The following is a 16,339-nucleotide window of genomic DNA, read 5'->3' on the forward strand; positions in this document are numbered from 1 at the left end:
CTTCTGTCACGTTGGGGATATGCCATTGACGTGAAGAAATTGTCTGGGCAACCTTATCCAACATATACAAACTATTGTTTTTCACAGACTGGTGAACTAATAGTCATAGAAAAGCAATTCTTTGTTATTCAATCCATGTCTTAATATTTCCAGAGGTTGGGAGAATCTAGAATAGAAATCATTGGAGTGATGCTCAGGAGTTGGGCTGCTGCAGACTTTTTCTTAATGCTTATAGCCCTGGTCTGCCTAGTTTGTATTGAAAAAATATGGCAGTACCTGTCCATTTATCCATTTGTCTGCTTTGGCATCTTCAGTAATATGGCATGTATTTCCTTCATTCTCCCCTCACAGTCCCTTGTGAGATCATTTTATGTACTAGGAGATACTTCAATTGTGGAGCTTCTGCAAGGGTTCTGGCTATTTTTTTCTGGCCTCCAGTTGCTATTGAAATTCATTTTAATAAAAAGGAATATGCCTTATCTTCTACTACTACTACATGGAGGATTATGTATTTTGGGAAGTTAGATATTAAACTACCTTTTATTAATCACAGCAGGCACCCTTGTGTTTCTAATTGAGTGATTTCTATTTAAATACACTATGTCATATGCCATATGCTGCTATAGACTCTTTGAACTGTCAAACATTTGATTCTGAGCCACAAAATGATGGAGTGGGTACACAGATGGGTTGTCACATAAAGAAGTCTGATGGCATGTGATAACGCTCAGGCTTTTTTTTTTTTTTTTTATTATTATAAAGCTTACAATGTACAAGCAGTGATCATGCCTTGCCAAACAAAAATGAGCTGACAGTCAAACTCCAGATTGTTTTCTGGACTTCTTCAAGCATTTCAGTTCCACTCTGCAGATTCACTCTGTCTTTAACTGGACCATGTCATATCCTTTGCAGAACAAGAGATGTCAATCATTTTGTTATACAACAAACTCTGGGAGGAATGATGAGAGACTCACCAAAGATAGTTCTGAGTTAGTCTAGCTCTGTGGTAGCAATTGAGGCAGATTAAGGCCATTTTGAAGCAGCAACCTGTTTCCATAGAAATAACTTCCTTTTAAGGTAGAACATACAGGTTTACACTCAGGAGCAAGACAAGTTCCCCTTTAATCTTCTCTCCTTCCCTAACACTTGGGTCATTTCCCATAAAGGAAGAAGGAATTAATGACAGAAAGTGAGGCATTTGCAGCTTAAGGGCAGAATGATGACAGGATAGAAGATAAGCGACAAAATAAAGTGTAGGTAGCTTTGAGCAGGATTCAATTATGGATTCATACACTTTTTGAAGGTGTTTACAATACAGATATTTTCCCTTGAGGTAGGTTTCCAAGTTTACATTATGATCAATAGATACCTACAGTGAAACTCATTAGCCTGAATCTAGATGCTTTATGAGGTTAGAGATACCCTAGGGTCTGCAAAACCTCTGCATGGGCTGGCAGGTGTGATGGAGGACTTATGGGAAAACTGCATTGCTCTGGAGAGGCAGCTGGAGGCCAGGTGAAATACTGAAGAGTGCTTAAACTGACAGAAGGTGCCTGTGCTCGGGCAGCCAAATCCTGCTCTGAGTCGACACTGCCAGTGGAGCACAATTCAGTTGGTAAACTACAAGTATCTAGGACCATTTGGCTGCTCTTGGCTATCTCACCTCCAGCTGCTAGTCCAGGAGCATATGGCTTTCTGTATTGGCTCTGTGTCATGTCCACCAGTCTCATGTGAATGACTTTACTGTCTTAAAGTCAGGTGGATTTAGATGTGTCCTGAAGGTAGACCTATGTGTCTATATTCTTTAGGATGAGAAAAATAGCTCCTAGACTCCATTGATTGTACCAACAAGGGTCTCAATTTAGTCACTGCTGCAGAGGCATCCCCATAGGTCTGATATGCTCAGTGCCATTTGAGGTACCTAGAAAGGAAGACCCGTGCTCTTCTGGAGAAGAAGCTGGTCTCCAGATGAAATGCAAGCAGTGCTATGTGTGCACACATAACTTGAGCCCCAGCTGCCTAAGGCTGAGGTGCCTGAATGATGTAAAAAAATATTCCTGAAGTCTTTCATGTTGGAAGGGACGTCTAACCTGCAGGATCAGCCTTGAATCAACATCACAATAATCACTGTCATACCTCTGGGTATCAAAAGCAGCCAAGTCCAGGCTTGTCCAGACTGTTTAGTGCTGTGCCTTGTGTCTAAACACTGGCGGATTCACAGTCTTGATACTCCTCTGTTTACCTCATCCATGGGCACATAACCAGTACTGCATGAAGCCTGAAGGAGAAAACCTGGTGATGCTGGAATATCTCATATCCAATTGTCCACAGCCAACACTTCTGATTAGGAAAGAAAGCCATAGTGAAAGCCTCCTTTTTTGCCTTTTTCTTTTCCTTGTTGTTTTTTTTTCCTGTGTTTTGTGGGTTTTTTGGTTGGTTTTTTTCCCAATCTGAACCTTGATCTCTCATCCCCTGGGATCTGTGGAATTCTATCAGAAGATATTCTACATGGTACCAAATACTTATGTCATCATTGGCTGAGACAAAGGAATTGTAAGAGGGCCTGTGTGATCTGGCAGTAAGGGAGTCACACTGGAGTCTCTACTTCAGTGAGTAATTCCCAAAACAGATACCCTCCAGATACCATCCACTGTGACTCTGTGGCCAGCCTTAGCCCTACTTAAATGTAACCAATAAGATATAAATTGCACAGTCAGGTACCTTTTTCCTTGGATCTCTCTAAATCCTCCTGCATGTGAAAGGTGCTATATAATAAATGGTAATAAGGACTTTTCAATGAAATATCCAGCTACACACTGTAACTCAACTAGTTCTCAAATTTCATATTACTTCTCCTCCTGCATATATAAAATAGGATTATATTCCTGGATTTCTTAATACCTAGTGCCAGCCTGTGCAGGCTGTGGATCCTGCTGCTTTATAAACTGTAATTATAAGAAATATTTCCTGGGCTGATTTTTGGTAGTTGAAACTGATGGCAGCTGCCTGCTCCCCCCGCCCCCAGTACCTATTTTTCAGGGTTTTGAAATTGGTTCTAGATCTTTCCTTTCCATGGTAGCAGCTGCCATGGTCCTGTCACTTGTCCTTTTAACCAAGTGGCTTTTATTAATTCACTTCCGTTTAGTAGCAGCTCTGTGTTTGACTTCTCCACACTTCTTACTTCACTGATTTCTTTTGGGTTTCTCCCAGCCCCCATTCCCATTTTATGAAACCTTCAATATTGCTTTAAAAATGCCCAGGGCCAAATAGACCAGACAAAGCCATTAGCTTTTGGGTAGCAGTGTAGCATTTCTGGGTGGTGAGATTTCTCCCTCTGAGCCTGAAGCACCTCTGTAGTAATGAGCACACCACCTTTGATCAAGTGAAAATCAAAGCAAAGTGATGCTTCATCTACTGGAAAACTCCCATCAGCAGTATCTGCTGCTGCGTATGCCCAAAGTCAGGGAGAAAATGAGGGCAGTGACTCTGTCATGATACAGCACTTTCCCGTGTTGGATGCTGGCAGGCTTTTTAATGTCTTTTTTAGGCTTCCACTGCCACTGGCCCTACTTTCAAAGAGCTCTGGGAAGCAGCAGCAGGCAGGTGGCAGCTCTTTGCTGTGGCATTTTGCTGAGGTTTGGAGCTGAGCAGCTGCCAGGCAGCAAGTGCTCATGGTGTGGAGTAACCCAAAATAACAGAAAAAGTCTCATTTGAGGGATGTGGCTTGACAGTTAGAAGGAGGGGAGCTAAGCAAAGCCAAAAGCATTGAATTAAAGCCTGGCAATCAGAACCAGAAGCAAAAGGGTGGTGAGGTTTTGCCCTTGCCTAAAACCCATGACTACTGTTAACATCATGCTCAAGATGAAGCAGTGTTATATCTGCAAAGCTGAAGGTTGTAATGTTTTATTCTATTTCTTTTTGTTGTTGTTATGTTTCATTTTGTTTTGCATCTGGAGTCCCTCTAACATGTTGGTGTAGCAAGGTCTGTGGTGGAAACACCTTCATCTTGAGCAAAGCTTTGAACCAACTTGCTCCCTCCAATCCTGTGACACTTGTAGGAGGAGTGGGAGAAAATCTGGTGCAGCATAACTGCCCTTTCTGTGTGCCCTTGGAGACTCCTGCCTGGACACTCAGACAAGATATTCCCTTATTGTGTTCATTCACATTGTAAGCTATTAATTTTATCCTCTCTCAAGTGATGCACATTCAGTTCAAGCTCAGTAAAGAACCAGTCAAATTTCCCATGTTCAGATACTATGAACTCGACAGAGAACTATTGCACAAAGTGCTGATCTCATGTTTAAAGCCTATTAAAAGCCCAGGTCGAATGCATGCCTGTGTTTCCTTGGGGACAGGTTCTAACAGGAATGCAATGGACTAATGTACTAATATTTCTTTAATGGAAGAGTAACAGAGAAACCAAAGGACAGAGTGATGATGTGAAAAGCAGCAGTAGGAGTGAGACCTTAAAGAGGGGAAGCTTCTGGGAGAAGAGCTGGGAGGTGACACGATAAAGAGGTTGTCCCTTGAGAACTGAAGTGAGGCTAGACTCCTGTGGGCACATGAGCCAGGCTGACTGTAGCTGGCATGGCTCTTTTCCCACCATTCCCCTCATTGTTCTGGTGTGTCCTAATGCTTTACGTAGGCTCTGGAATTCGTCTGAACCTGTTCTAATGCACCTCTGTCCCTCTACAGTTGCTATTTGGTTGCAACTCCTAGAGTTTCTAGAACAGAGACTTCAGTAGCCTTGTCTGCTGAAGTGTTTCACATCATGGTTTTTAACCAATTCCTCCTTAACAGCATTGTTTGTTGGCTAAGGTACATCTGAAAGCAGCAGACAATCTTCATGTGGCAGCTCAATTCTACTTTCACGCTGCAGGCTCACTTTTATAGCAGGTAAATGCTTTAAAACCATTACAGCAAGGAGAGTTCTTAAATCACAAGAACCAAAGAGCCAAAGTCTGTGCTGCATCTAAAAATTGGTTTTGTTTTGCTTGTAGAGAATACTGTACCTTCAAGTGACAGATGGGAATGTGAAAACTTTCTATCATCCCTGAAGATTCAGATGGGCTAATAGAGAGAAAATATGAAAGGAAAAAAATCATCATTAAAATGGTCTTAAAAGGGATGACTTCCAAATTACTGTCTGTCAGCTCCACCAGATGGCCTGAATATCTATCAGATGAGCAGTATTCATGAGAAATGCCTAACAGATAAAAATGGCAAGGTTTCTTTTTGGTCAGGTCTCAAAATGAAAGAGGAAGAAGTAGAAGATGGAGGGAAAGAAAGGAAGAATGAAGGTATTTTGAAGAACATTTTTCTTACTAAAAAATGTGACTATACAAAAGGCAGCATTCGGTTCTGGTTTTATTTTCTCTCTGCAGTACACATATCAAGCATGACACTTTTCTTTTATTTTTCTAGGTGGAAATACATATTACATTTTCACAATAACACTGGGCTCCTTGCTGCTTGAAAGGTTTCCCAGACCCTCTGTACTACACCTGTGCAGACCCCCTCTCTAACAACTGGCCAAGGAGGCACTTCATGGTGCCAGGGCAGTCCCTTTCACTGCATTCATTGAGTGTAACTGTATCTGGAGCTGAGGATATAAAGAAAAGGAATAAATTTTCCAGCGCCCCGGTGGAAAGCTTTTTAAAAGCCCATCATCAAGGAAAGCCACCATTGGTTTAGTTCCCATGAAAATGCATTTTCTAGCAGCAAGACTCTGAGGCTAAATCCAAAGCTAAGTAAGTGCCTCATTTACTGCCATTACTACCTCTCTTTATTGATCAAATTGATGGTTTTCCCCATTGGACTTACCTGAATCATGTGATTAGATTTACCCTATGCAAGGGAAAAGGAAGGACACCGGGGAAGATTTGGCTTTATTTAACAGGCTTTTGAGGATGCTGTGATCAGATGAGCTGACAACAAAACAAGAACGAGCCGTATAGCAATCAAGGGCACACTGTGACTGCTACAAGTGAGAAGAAGAGCTGCGTCTGTATAACAGGACTTGCTAGCTATGAACTGAGAGGACAGCTACAGACAATTAATTTATGGTGTAATCTCTACATGGGTTATTTAAGGCACATCAGATCTTTGGGTGGAAGCTCCTATTAAACCCACAGCAGCAGTCTGAGGATGTCCACTACAGGGATTTGCAAGCTTCCTTTTTTGTGTGTTGACTTTTGCGAATTGATTTTGGTCTTTCTGAGTGCAGTCATTTTGCCCATGGCAAAATCTGGTTAAAGTCTTTTGGTTTATTAATCCTTCCATATTTATTGTTTGAGACTTGTCTATATCTAAGCTATTCTTAGTGATATTAATAGTGGTTAATATTTTGCCTCTTGGAGTAAGTTGACTGCTGCATGCCAGAAATCATGTCTTTATCACTTCAAAGATGAAACACAGATCTGTGCCAAGACACTAATGGAATTACTGCCCCTTCCTTGCTGCTCCCCATTCCACCATATGCACCATATGCAGAACCTGCTATATGTGCAATTCTTTTCAATCAGGAGCTTCACTCCAGACAGGCAAGATCATCTTTCAAGTTCTAAGTGTTACTAAAATACAATCATGCATAATACCCACAGCAAAAGTGACACGGAAAGCAGTCTGAGATGGACAAGGATTACTCTGAGTAGTTTATTATTGAGGCATCCACCCACTGACACCCTGGTTTGTAGCTTGAAAGGTATTGGTCTGTGCACCTCCTCATTTAGCACATAGCCTTGTTTTAGCTCACTTTTTGAAGGTATCCAGCCCTCTGCATGGACTATGCATGGCTAGTCCATGGCTAAGTGGAACTCTGTTAAATATTGAAGCCAAGTACTTAATTCCAGCTGCATTGTAAGCCCCATGACTCTCTCCCTCATGCCTCCCTAGCGCATTGAGCCAGCTGCAGCACTTGCAACAGCAGTGATTGACGAATCAGGGCGAGGAGCCTATTTCATTCCTGAATGCAGAACTGCTCCAGAAGAGCTGGTCTCTGATAATGCCAAAACAGCAGCAGCCAAGTGCCACGAGTGCCCCCCACTGCCAGCGGGCCCTATCCCACTGATGGGCTCGCACCTCAAAGCTGCACCCACCTCTATGAAGCCATTGTTTATGGACCTGCACATTTCCTTCTCTTTTCTATTTCTTTTCATGACTGTAGTGGATAACGGAAGATGACAGATGATGTTAATTACAGCACAGTGGTTTGGTTTTGGTTTTTTTTTGGCTTTCTTCAAAAATGTTGTAGGCATCCTAAGCATTTTAAGCAGCTGTAAAGATGGGTGTGGTATCCTGAGTAGCATAGCTGCCTAAATACAGTAACTATAGGGCAGGCCAGGATGTGACTCTTGAGCTAAACCAGTAACTGCTCTCTACTGAAGCTGCAAAATTAGCTTAAGGATTTCTGTTGGGTTTGTGGCCCTTGGATTTAACGTGGGTCTTTAAATGGAGGTTGCAGCTATTCAGCAGGACCTGTATTCTCTGTGATTAAACAAATTGGCTGTGAGCATGTATGAATTATTAGGAGTAATAGTATGCAGTCTTTTTGCTTTTGAAGAGTTTAATACACAACTTTAGTTCCTTATAGACAGGCGTGGATTAATTTGAAGGGAGTGATTGACTTGAAGGGGCTGTGGGGTTTTTGTCCAAGTCTGATTAACTCTATCAAGGCACACACCACACTTTTGGTGTATAAAACAAGGGAACTGAAATGCCAGCCTGCAGCATCACTGTCCATGAAGACCATGGTGGTACCAGCCCTGTGAAAGTCATGCAAAGTTCTGCTGAAAGCCATGGGGTATATCCAGCACCATTACACACACAAAATTATACATATATATATATATGTAAATACCTTAAGTCATAAAGCTAAACTTGTGAAATTTTGCCTTACTGTCTAACAGACTCTAAGCCTTTGTGGAAATCTTACCCTGAAGGCCAGCCCATGAGTCTGGCTCGCACCTTGCCTGCAAGAAGTACTGGGGAACACAACTGCTTTGTCAACAGACCTAAAGCCACAATAGGCACATGCATACCGCTACAGGGAAAGACTTGAAGGTGATTTAAAACCAGATGAAAATCAGTCATATCAAACAAGGTGTCAAAACAACAGCTTTAAGACTCATGGCCAGTTGGTACCTCTGACAAAATCGGTATTTATAGGCATAAGCCTTTTTTTCAGATGGGAAAAAAAGCCCTGTGCTTCTGGCAGCCCCCTTGCTCACTGACAGGTTTTGTGTTTGCTAAACAGAGCATGGGAGCTTGTTTGTGGCTTTATACCTTGTCCTTCACACGCAAACATGCTGCCACTCATGCTTTAGGGCCATGCAGCAGTGCTGCTGTTAGGCAGCAGTTCCCTGTTTGATCTCATCATTGTGGTCAGCGTAGGCTGTTAGCAGAAGAGAAGCTGCGGTGCTCGATGGCTGGTGATCGACAAACAAGACTCAGCACAGCCCATACTCAAGTGGAGAGCCAGCTGTTGCTGGGGTAGGGAGGTTTTCTTCACAGCACGCTAGTTCACTCTTACTGGGTTTATTTGTTTCTGGGAGGCAGAGCTAATGATGGGGCTCAGCGACAGACGCTGTGAGCTGGTTATTAGGCAGTGTGGACTGGCTTTAAGGGCAAGCGTTCACTTATGAGTGAAGTAGTTGGTCCTTTGGAGCTGTTTAACATTACAGTATGTTTGATTTCTCATGGAAGGTCCTGATTCTACTTTCCCAGGATGTCCACAGGTTTAATTTCTCTAGATCTACACAAGTTGATCGGAGAGCAGGATAGACATTATCTGTCTCTGTCTAAGCAAGCTTTCAGTTTGAAGTTGGTTATTTTGTAGAGCATATAAGATTCTGTGGTTTTGTGAAAGAAACAAGGAAATCTAGGATTATTTTGAATATTAATTATACTTATTAATCAATAATAATTGCACTTTAGACCAAAGTTAAAGACTGAGGCTTAATCCAGGTCAACGTACGTTTGTGTGAGGTATTTTAAAAACCCAGATTAAGTGACATAGCTTGACCCCCAAAATTTATTTTGACTGAATCTAGGCTTTGGACTTACTGAGATAGACATGGAGAAACAGGAAGGAGGGTATGATAAGAGAATTAAGAAGTCTGGCTAAGGAAGGAAATAAGTTGCCAAGGTCATTGTATCCAGTGTAGCAGAAAGAGTGATCAAGTACAAGGTGTTTGGAAGAACTGTGAGCTGTATTTGGAAGGTGGCAGTGGAATGTGCTGTGAGAGACGTTCGTGGGAAGAAAAACTAAGCAACAACCTGTTACTGCAAGGAAGCCTAACTGGAGCGGAAAACAAAGAGCCCTCTGTGAATGCAATGGGCACTAGACAGCTTGCCACCTGAGGAGAGTAATTGGCAAGTGCTGAGTAAGGGCTTGTTCTGGGTTTGGAGGGGCAGCATTGTTATGCTAATAGTCCTTTCACTTGCCTGCAGTGCTGCTGTTGTGTTTGTTCTCCTGGAAGATTTGGGTAGGAGGCTTTCTCAGGACCTTTTTGTGAGGAAGGGCTGGCTGCTGTTTCAGCTGGTCCAATGCAGGGGACCTTGCAAGACTGCCTTCCCTCCTGCTCCCTGCACACATCTCCCTGCCCCTCGCAGTGGAGCTCTTTTGAGCATTTTCGATGTCTCCCAGAGACAGGGAGTTCAGGGGCACAAGTGGATTGAAACCAACCCAGCCAGGGTGGTTCACTTCTGGCCAGAGCAGCTTCTGAGCTGTGGTCTGTCATGGGAATTGTGGCTGGTGTTGAGAAGGGGTCAGGACCACAACAGGGCTTGCCAGGAATTACACAATGTACTGATCTGTGAGGCTATTTCTGGCATCTAGGTGCTCTTCCCCACTTCCTCAGCCATTCCCATCATCAGTGGTCACGTTCCTCCTTGTCCCATTGGGTCCTGTCCATTCCTAGCGCATCAGCCATGCTGTCAGCACCTCACAACACCCCTTCTCGCTTTAACAATTCAAGTGAGAATCAGCCTTTTGTCAAAGAGTCTTAAATTGTCTTTAACAAGTGTAGACCCAGATTTAGCCTGAGTTCCCTTGTCTAAGAAACGTTTTTCTGAGAATTTAATTAGAAGCGACTCTCATTTACATGGATCCTACCGGCTGCCGTTGGCTCTGCAGCCCTGGGGAAAAAAAATCAGATGATACTGTGAAAGCCATTAGCGAAGACATTAGAAGCAACCATATCCAGGTCAGGCAAAGTTCTGAAAATACCTAACATTCATGTGTCCTTAATTGCTTTTCTCCCCTAACAGCTGTTGGGTGAACGCACCATCTGAGAGGGGGCTGCCTCAGGGATATATTTTCCATTATGTGATGCAGATATGGGGAGAGGAGAAGGCAGTGACTGCTCCATAAGGAGAGGAAGAAGTAGGCATGAGCAGCAAGAAGTAATTCAAATTTAGTGGAGGAAGATCTAAGTAACTAATATTGGCCCCTAAATGGGCAAATGTGCTTGGAGAAGCAGCAAAGGAGTTGCTGACCTACTTTGTTAAAAGCTAAGATGCTACGAGAAAGTTGAGATAACACTTCTGGATGTTCAGGTGTGTCTTTTAGCAAGCCAAGAACACAATAAGGTGATTTATGTGTTTTACAGGAGTGTCAGAAATATGAGAAGCTTAGGTATCTTGAGGATGGAGACAGTAAAAATGCACAGCTAGCTCCACGCCCAGAGTCAGAAACACTGTCAGGACTCCTGTTAATCTGCTGTGATGTCCACATTGACTCTGTCACCATACCCAGAATTTTGCTGCACTTAGGAGCACGGCAGCAGAAGGGCTTTGCCAGGGAGCACATTGTCCTTATTCTTATTGTCAAGAGAGGAAAAGTCAGGTGGTGTGAGGTCAAGGGACTTGCCCAAAGTGACAGCTGTAGGGCTTGAAACTGTGTCCCATTCATGTGCTCTGCTTAACAGGTAAAAGGCACCACTGCAAACCTACACTGCAAACCTACACTGTAAACCTACACTGCAAACTTTCTGAAGACTTGCATGTCTTTATGGCCTGCAAAGTGTTGGGCCTGCCCAGCCTGTTAACTACACAGTGATTCATTTCTAATCTTGCAAATAAGATCTGACACGAAAGAGGTAGCATTTAAGTGCTGTAGCATACATTAAAATGTTCTCTCTAGGCCATCCCTTAAGAAGCTTTGCCAGCTACACCCGCTTTCTGGCAGCTGCTGCAGTGACAGCTGAGAATGCAATATGATAAAAATGCCACTTCTGCAAAATAATCATGACCTATTGGGTGAATCCCAACAAGATCTTGTGAAGGGAAAAACTTGGGCAAAACACATCTGTTTGGGGCCACATGAGGGCTGGAGAAACCAAAGCATATTGTGAAGGTTAAGCCAAGCATGATAATAGGTAAATGGCCTCAGTTTTTTAGTTGAAAGAATTTGAGAAAACTTTGTGGAGTGTGTACCTGTGGTATGAATTGATAAGGTGACATAAAACCCTGTCTTATGAAAGGATGAAAACCAAAGGAAAAGGACAACGCATTAGCACAATTGTCGGTTTACTTTTCCTGCTAGAACCATAATAGACCCTGGTTGATTGTTATTTTAATTAATCAGAAGCAATCGTCTTATGAATGCTATGATTAACACAGCTTCTATTTAACTCTGTGTTGAATTCTCCAAACAGTATATATAGCAGTTCTGAGGAGTGGAAGGGGAGTCTAAAAAGCTCTCAAGTGGAAACTCCAGAGGCTTAGAGTGGCTTCTGGTGCTGAACCTCCAGGGCTGCCTCCAGCCGCACAGACCAGTTTTAAAACAGTGTAGCAGAATGCAGCCGTAGAAGTCCAAATAACTTTCTACTGGTTTTAGGAGAAGAAGAGTTTTGTGTTTTTTTTCTCTGAGATTCCCAAATGGCAATTTGACACTTTGATTCCCAAGTGGCAGCCTGTGTTTAAGCTAATGACAATTGCTTGTACAAACGTTTTTTCTTCTCTCCATAGGTTTGTTGATTGGCTCTGGTTGTGCCCTCTATCCTCTTGGCTGGGACAGTGAAGAAGTGAGACAAACCTGTGGTAACCTTTCCAACCAGTTTGAATTGGGTGAGTCGTCATTATCAGAGTGTCTCAGCCACATTAGACTCTTTGGTGCGTTACTTATAAAAGGAAATGAGGACATGAGCACAGTCTTTGAGAAGCAACCTAGTTGTGTGTGAAAGTGTATTCATATTGTGTCACTCTGGTACGGTACTGAGGCAGGGGATTTCAGATAGATTTGCTGGAAATATTTTCTGTAAGAATATTATAAAATAAAATGAAGGAATGTATTTATGTGTATATTTAAGTCATCAGATCTAACAGTCTTGCAGTATGGGAACTAACATTCCCGGAGATCTTGACAGGGCAGGCAGAGGCATCACAGCATAGGTGAAGGTAATTCACAATGAGTGCAATCAGCTGTCTTCGAAGTTTGGTGTGCTTATGGCATTCTAACCTAAGCTTAAATAGTATGGCTTGGTTACTCACATCTTTGGCAAGCTGGTAAATAGCACTTGCTCCCTATGTCAGCCTCTTCCCTAAACAAGCTACTGGTCTTAGTGGTGATGTCTGCACTGAGTGCTGAGCAAGAGTGAGGGATGCAGCCGAGTCAGGTTCGCACCCACATGGTAAGGGGTAAATCACCTCTAGAGAGCAAGAGCCCAGCAAAGAGCTAAACAGTGTGGATAACCCAGATCTGATGTTTGCATGCATATCCAGGTCCTTGTTTAGCTAGAAGGATGAATGCAGCTGCTGATACCCTAGTTTATAAGTGCTCTTTGATCTTTCATCACTTGAGGAAGAGAGGGGTCTGTTGTCCTCCCGAAGGCGGAGAAGAGTATTAGCATCTGGACCCACCGCAGGCTTGGGAGCTCCCACACCCAAGCACAGGCACACACAGATCGCCATTTCCAGCCCCTGCAAGATAAACCTTGTGGTTAGTCTTAGAAACTCTTTTCCATAGTTGCCTGTGCAGGACTTGTGGTAGCCTGGCAGTAATCCCATTGCAAAGAACAGTAGGTGAAAATGGTCTCCTAGGGTTAAACACAAATCTGCTACATTATCTTCTAATTTTACACTGGTATTTCTAGCAGGCTTCAGGAGTAAGGAGTTCTGTTTCCATCTTAGAGATGTTTCTTGTGGAAATACACAAGTGAACTGAGGTTGAAAGGAAAAAAATATTGCTTTGGGAGACATGTCGGAGGTCACCCTTCCTTACACAGTTCCTGTGGTCTTTTGGAATGCATTTGATTTGGCACGGGACAAGAAATTCTCACTGCCAATATCAGCACCTGTCTCTACCACTGGCACTGATGGTGTTAGCAGCAGCCACTAATGGTATTGCCCAGGGCGATGTGTAATGTGCTCTAGAAGCTTTACCTTGTTGTTCTGATGTCTAATATCCTTCTGTGCCGTTGATATTAAATTTTATTTTCTCTGAAGTATATTAAGTTCCTGCAATGTTTTTATTCATCTAATAATGAAGAGATATGAATATGGAGAAGAGACAGCAATGAGAACAGAGTGTATACAAATAGCTAACTAGCAGAAAAAAATGCCCCCAAATTAAGATTTCCAGCTCCATGGGAAGGTATCTCAAGGATGAGTAGGCAAAAACCAGCAGTAACTGTTGTAGGAAACAATTGGATTCATCACTGTCTATGCTCAATCCTGGGCAGAAGCCTGAAGTACTTCCTAGACAGCCTGTTTAGCAGCATCCCTATTTGAAAGGCTGGCTAGCCCCTCGCTGGTGCACACTGCTGCTGCTGCCTGCAATTCTGCACTAGGCACGTAAGCAGTTATGCTCCTGTGATTCTTGCTTGTGTCTCCTGACAGCCTGCTTGTTCCCAGGTTTCAGTCATTGCTCTCCCCAGAGTGCAGAAAAGTGTTACCTTGCCAGGTTATTTCCTCTGCAAACTCACAAGAAGGTGAGTGTTGTGCTCCTTGAAGACAGCACTTAGGCAATTACAAAATGTGACTTTAAATACTCACAATCAGAGCAGAGTCTCTGAGACCACCTTTACCATCTCAGTCTTGACTCACAAGTCAGATATTTGCATAAACTGAATCACTCTGTCATTAAAGTCAGTGAAGAAACACATGTGAAAAATTTCAGCTGACAGCTTTCCTTCCGGATACACATAAGGACCTTAAGATGTATTACATTAACTGTGAAGGCGTGTACTCTTACTATATTTTCTGGACCTGGAGCATGCAGGGCATGTATTATGCGTGCCTAGACTTGATGGGAGTGCTGGTCTTGCTGATCTGCTGCAATCATATGTTAACACATTAATTAACAGATTATAATGAGAGTGGAATTTGCTGTAGTGATTTCCACCAGGCACTAAATATCTCATTTCCACATACATTGGCAGTGAATTTAAATGCTTGGCTAGGATTTTTTTTACTTAATGTCATTGCTTAGTTGATACTGTGTTAGCAAAGTCATCTGAAAAGAAGAGGTACTGTCCAAGGGCTGTTCAACAACCACACTCTCATCATCTTTCGTAAATAACTCTAGGTTTGTGATAACCCAAACGCTTCATTTTTTTTCTGCATCATTAGAGAATAGCTGACTTGTTATAGCCTATAGCAAAAAACGATGTTTCAAAGACTTAATCTCGCTAAGTCTCAAGACAAATTTAAGTAATTATTGCTTTCATTTGAATATTTAATTTGATTAAGCTGCAGTGATATGCTTTCTATTCCTTAGTCTGTGAAATGAGTTGTCTCAAGAACCACATATACACATGCTGCATTCAAAAGCTGCTCTTAGAAAAGCTGAGCTGCCATGAGCCCTGCTCTGGTTTCCTGGTAGGAGAAATGGTGATGGTCACAGTGCTGGTGCTGCACTAAGTGCCTAAATCAGCATATGCAGTTACTCTTAAAGGAGAGGGTGTTCAAAGGGATGCTGATGAGCAGACAGCACTCAGCCTCCTCTTCGAGAACAGCATAGCAGCTGCTGCAGCTTGGACCACAGGGAAAACCCTCAGTGCAGTCAGGAAAGGAGGGTCAAAGCACACCAGGTTTGATCACAGAACAAGCAAAGGTGGAGATTCAGCAGCAGGTGAAATTCATCCTGGAGTTGAAAAAGATGAGGGGAAAAAAATGGTTGAGGTTGGAGGTTGAAAAGATAACCCAGAAGCTGCACTCTGCATTGTGGGAGGATAAGGACAAGAGGCAACTGCAGAGAAGGAACTGCAAGAACTAACTTGAGAAGCATCTGTATTGTGCACTGTGAAATGTAATGTTAACCAGAAATATTCCAGAATTAGCAATTAAATGAAAATTTTTGCTTTACTAAAACAAGACAAATCCCCACCTCCTGTAACATGCCTATAACTAGATGGAATAAATAAATAGCAATGCTAAGAACCCCTACAAAATCCTAATCCTTAGTGGGTGTGCTAGATAAGAAGTGCTTCTTCATGTCTTCAGGCACTCTGAAAAGACATTAGACTAACAGGCACTCCAAATAAGGCTGAGATAGCCCATATTGTGAAAAGGGGACTACCCCTATCAAACACACACACTTCTGTGCACATTCTAAAGTAATATTTAAAGCCTGCAGGAAAAAATAACAGTGCCTTTAATTTACATGCAAGTGGATTTAGGTATTCTTTTCTACAAAACCTGAGTTAACATTATAAGTTACCCTGCAGTTTCCTGCTCTTTTAAAATTGGATAATTATTTGTTCTTTATTAAGTGAACTATGTCCAAAGGATTTACTCAAACATTTATGTATTTAATGGGGCTAATTTTTTCAATCAAATTAAAGTGGTTGTACAACTCCATCTCTACAAAGAGGAGTCATCCTTCAACTGAAAATACCCTGCCAAGGACAACCTCATTTGTTGATTAAATTGCATTCAGTATATGAGGTGGTTTGCTAATGAGCATGGGGAATAACCTCCATAAACGTGCAGACAGAGAGACTGGTGCACCTGTAGAAGAGTCTGCTGTCTGGTTTTGTCGTCATGAAAAAAAGCGCAAGGCTTTGACAAATGACTTCTGGCAAATCTTGTTGGGGCACTGAGGCCATGACAGGTCTCTGTCTTGCTCTTCTGATTGTGGTTCCCAGCAACCTGGCAGTCAGCAGAACCTGTACAGAGGTCTTGGGGCCCCATTCTGTATTGTGGCAGGCTGTCTCAGATCACTGTTCCAACCAAAACAGCAGACTATGAACTGGAGCAGTCTTCTGCTGGTGTTTTTAGGGTGGAAACTCCTAGAAACAGTGCAATATAAATTAATAGGGGCAAGAAAAACAGATATTTATGTTTTTAAACAGTGCAGTTGTTTGTTCAGTGACTGAGTCAAAGTCCTTAGTCTAAT

General features: G+C 42.5%; 1 protein-coding gene across 1 annotated transcript in view; it reads left to right on the forward strand.

Moving 5' to 3' along the window:
• The window catches only part of LHFPL6 (LHFPL tetraspan subfamily member 6), a 151,029-nt gene that overhangs the window by 123,693 nt on the left and 10,997 nt on the right, over positions 1-16,339 (forward strand). The window contains exon 3 of the mRNA XM_069882053.1: positions 11,971-12,069. Within this exon, the coding sequence (XP_069738154.1) occupies positions 11,971-12,069 (99 nt within the window). The remainder of the gene's footprint in view (positions 1-11,970; positions 12,070-16,339) is intronic.

The sequence above is a fragment of the Phaenicophaeus curvirostris genome, chromosome 1 (assembly GCF_032191515.1).
Source record: "Phaenicophaeus curvirostris isolate KB17595 chromosome 1, BPBGC_Pcur_1.0, whole genome shotgun sequence".
Lineage (NCBI taxonomy): Eukaryota > Metazoa > Chordata > Aves > Cuculiformes > Cuculidae > Phaenicophaeus > Phaenicophaeus curvirostris.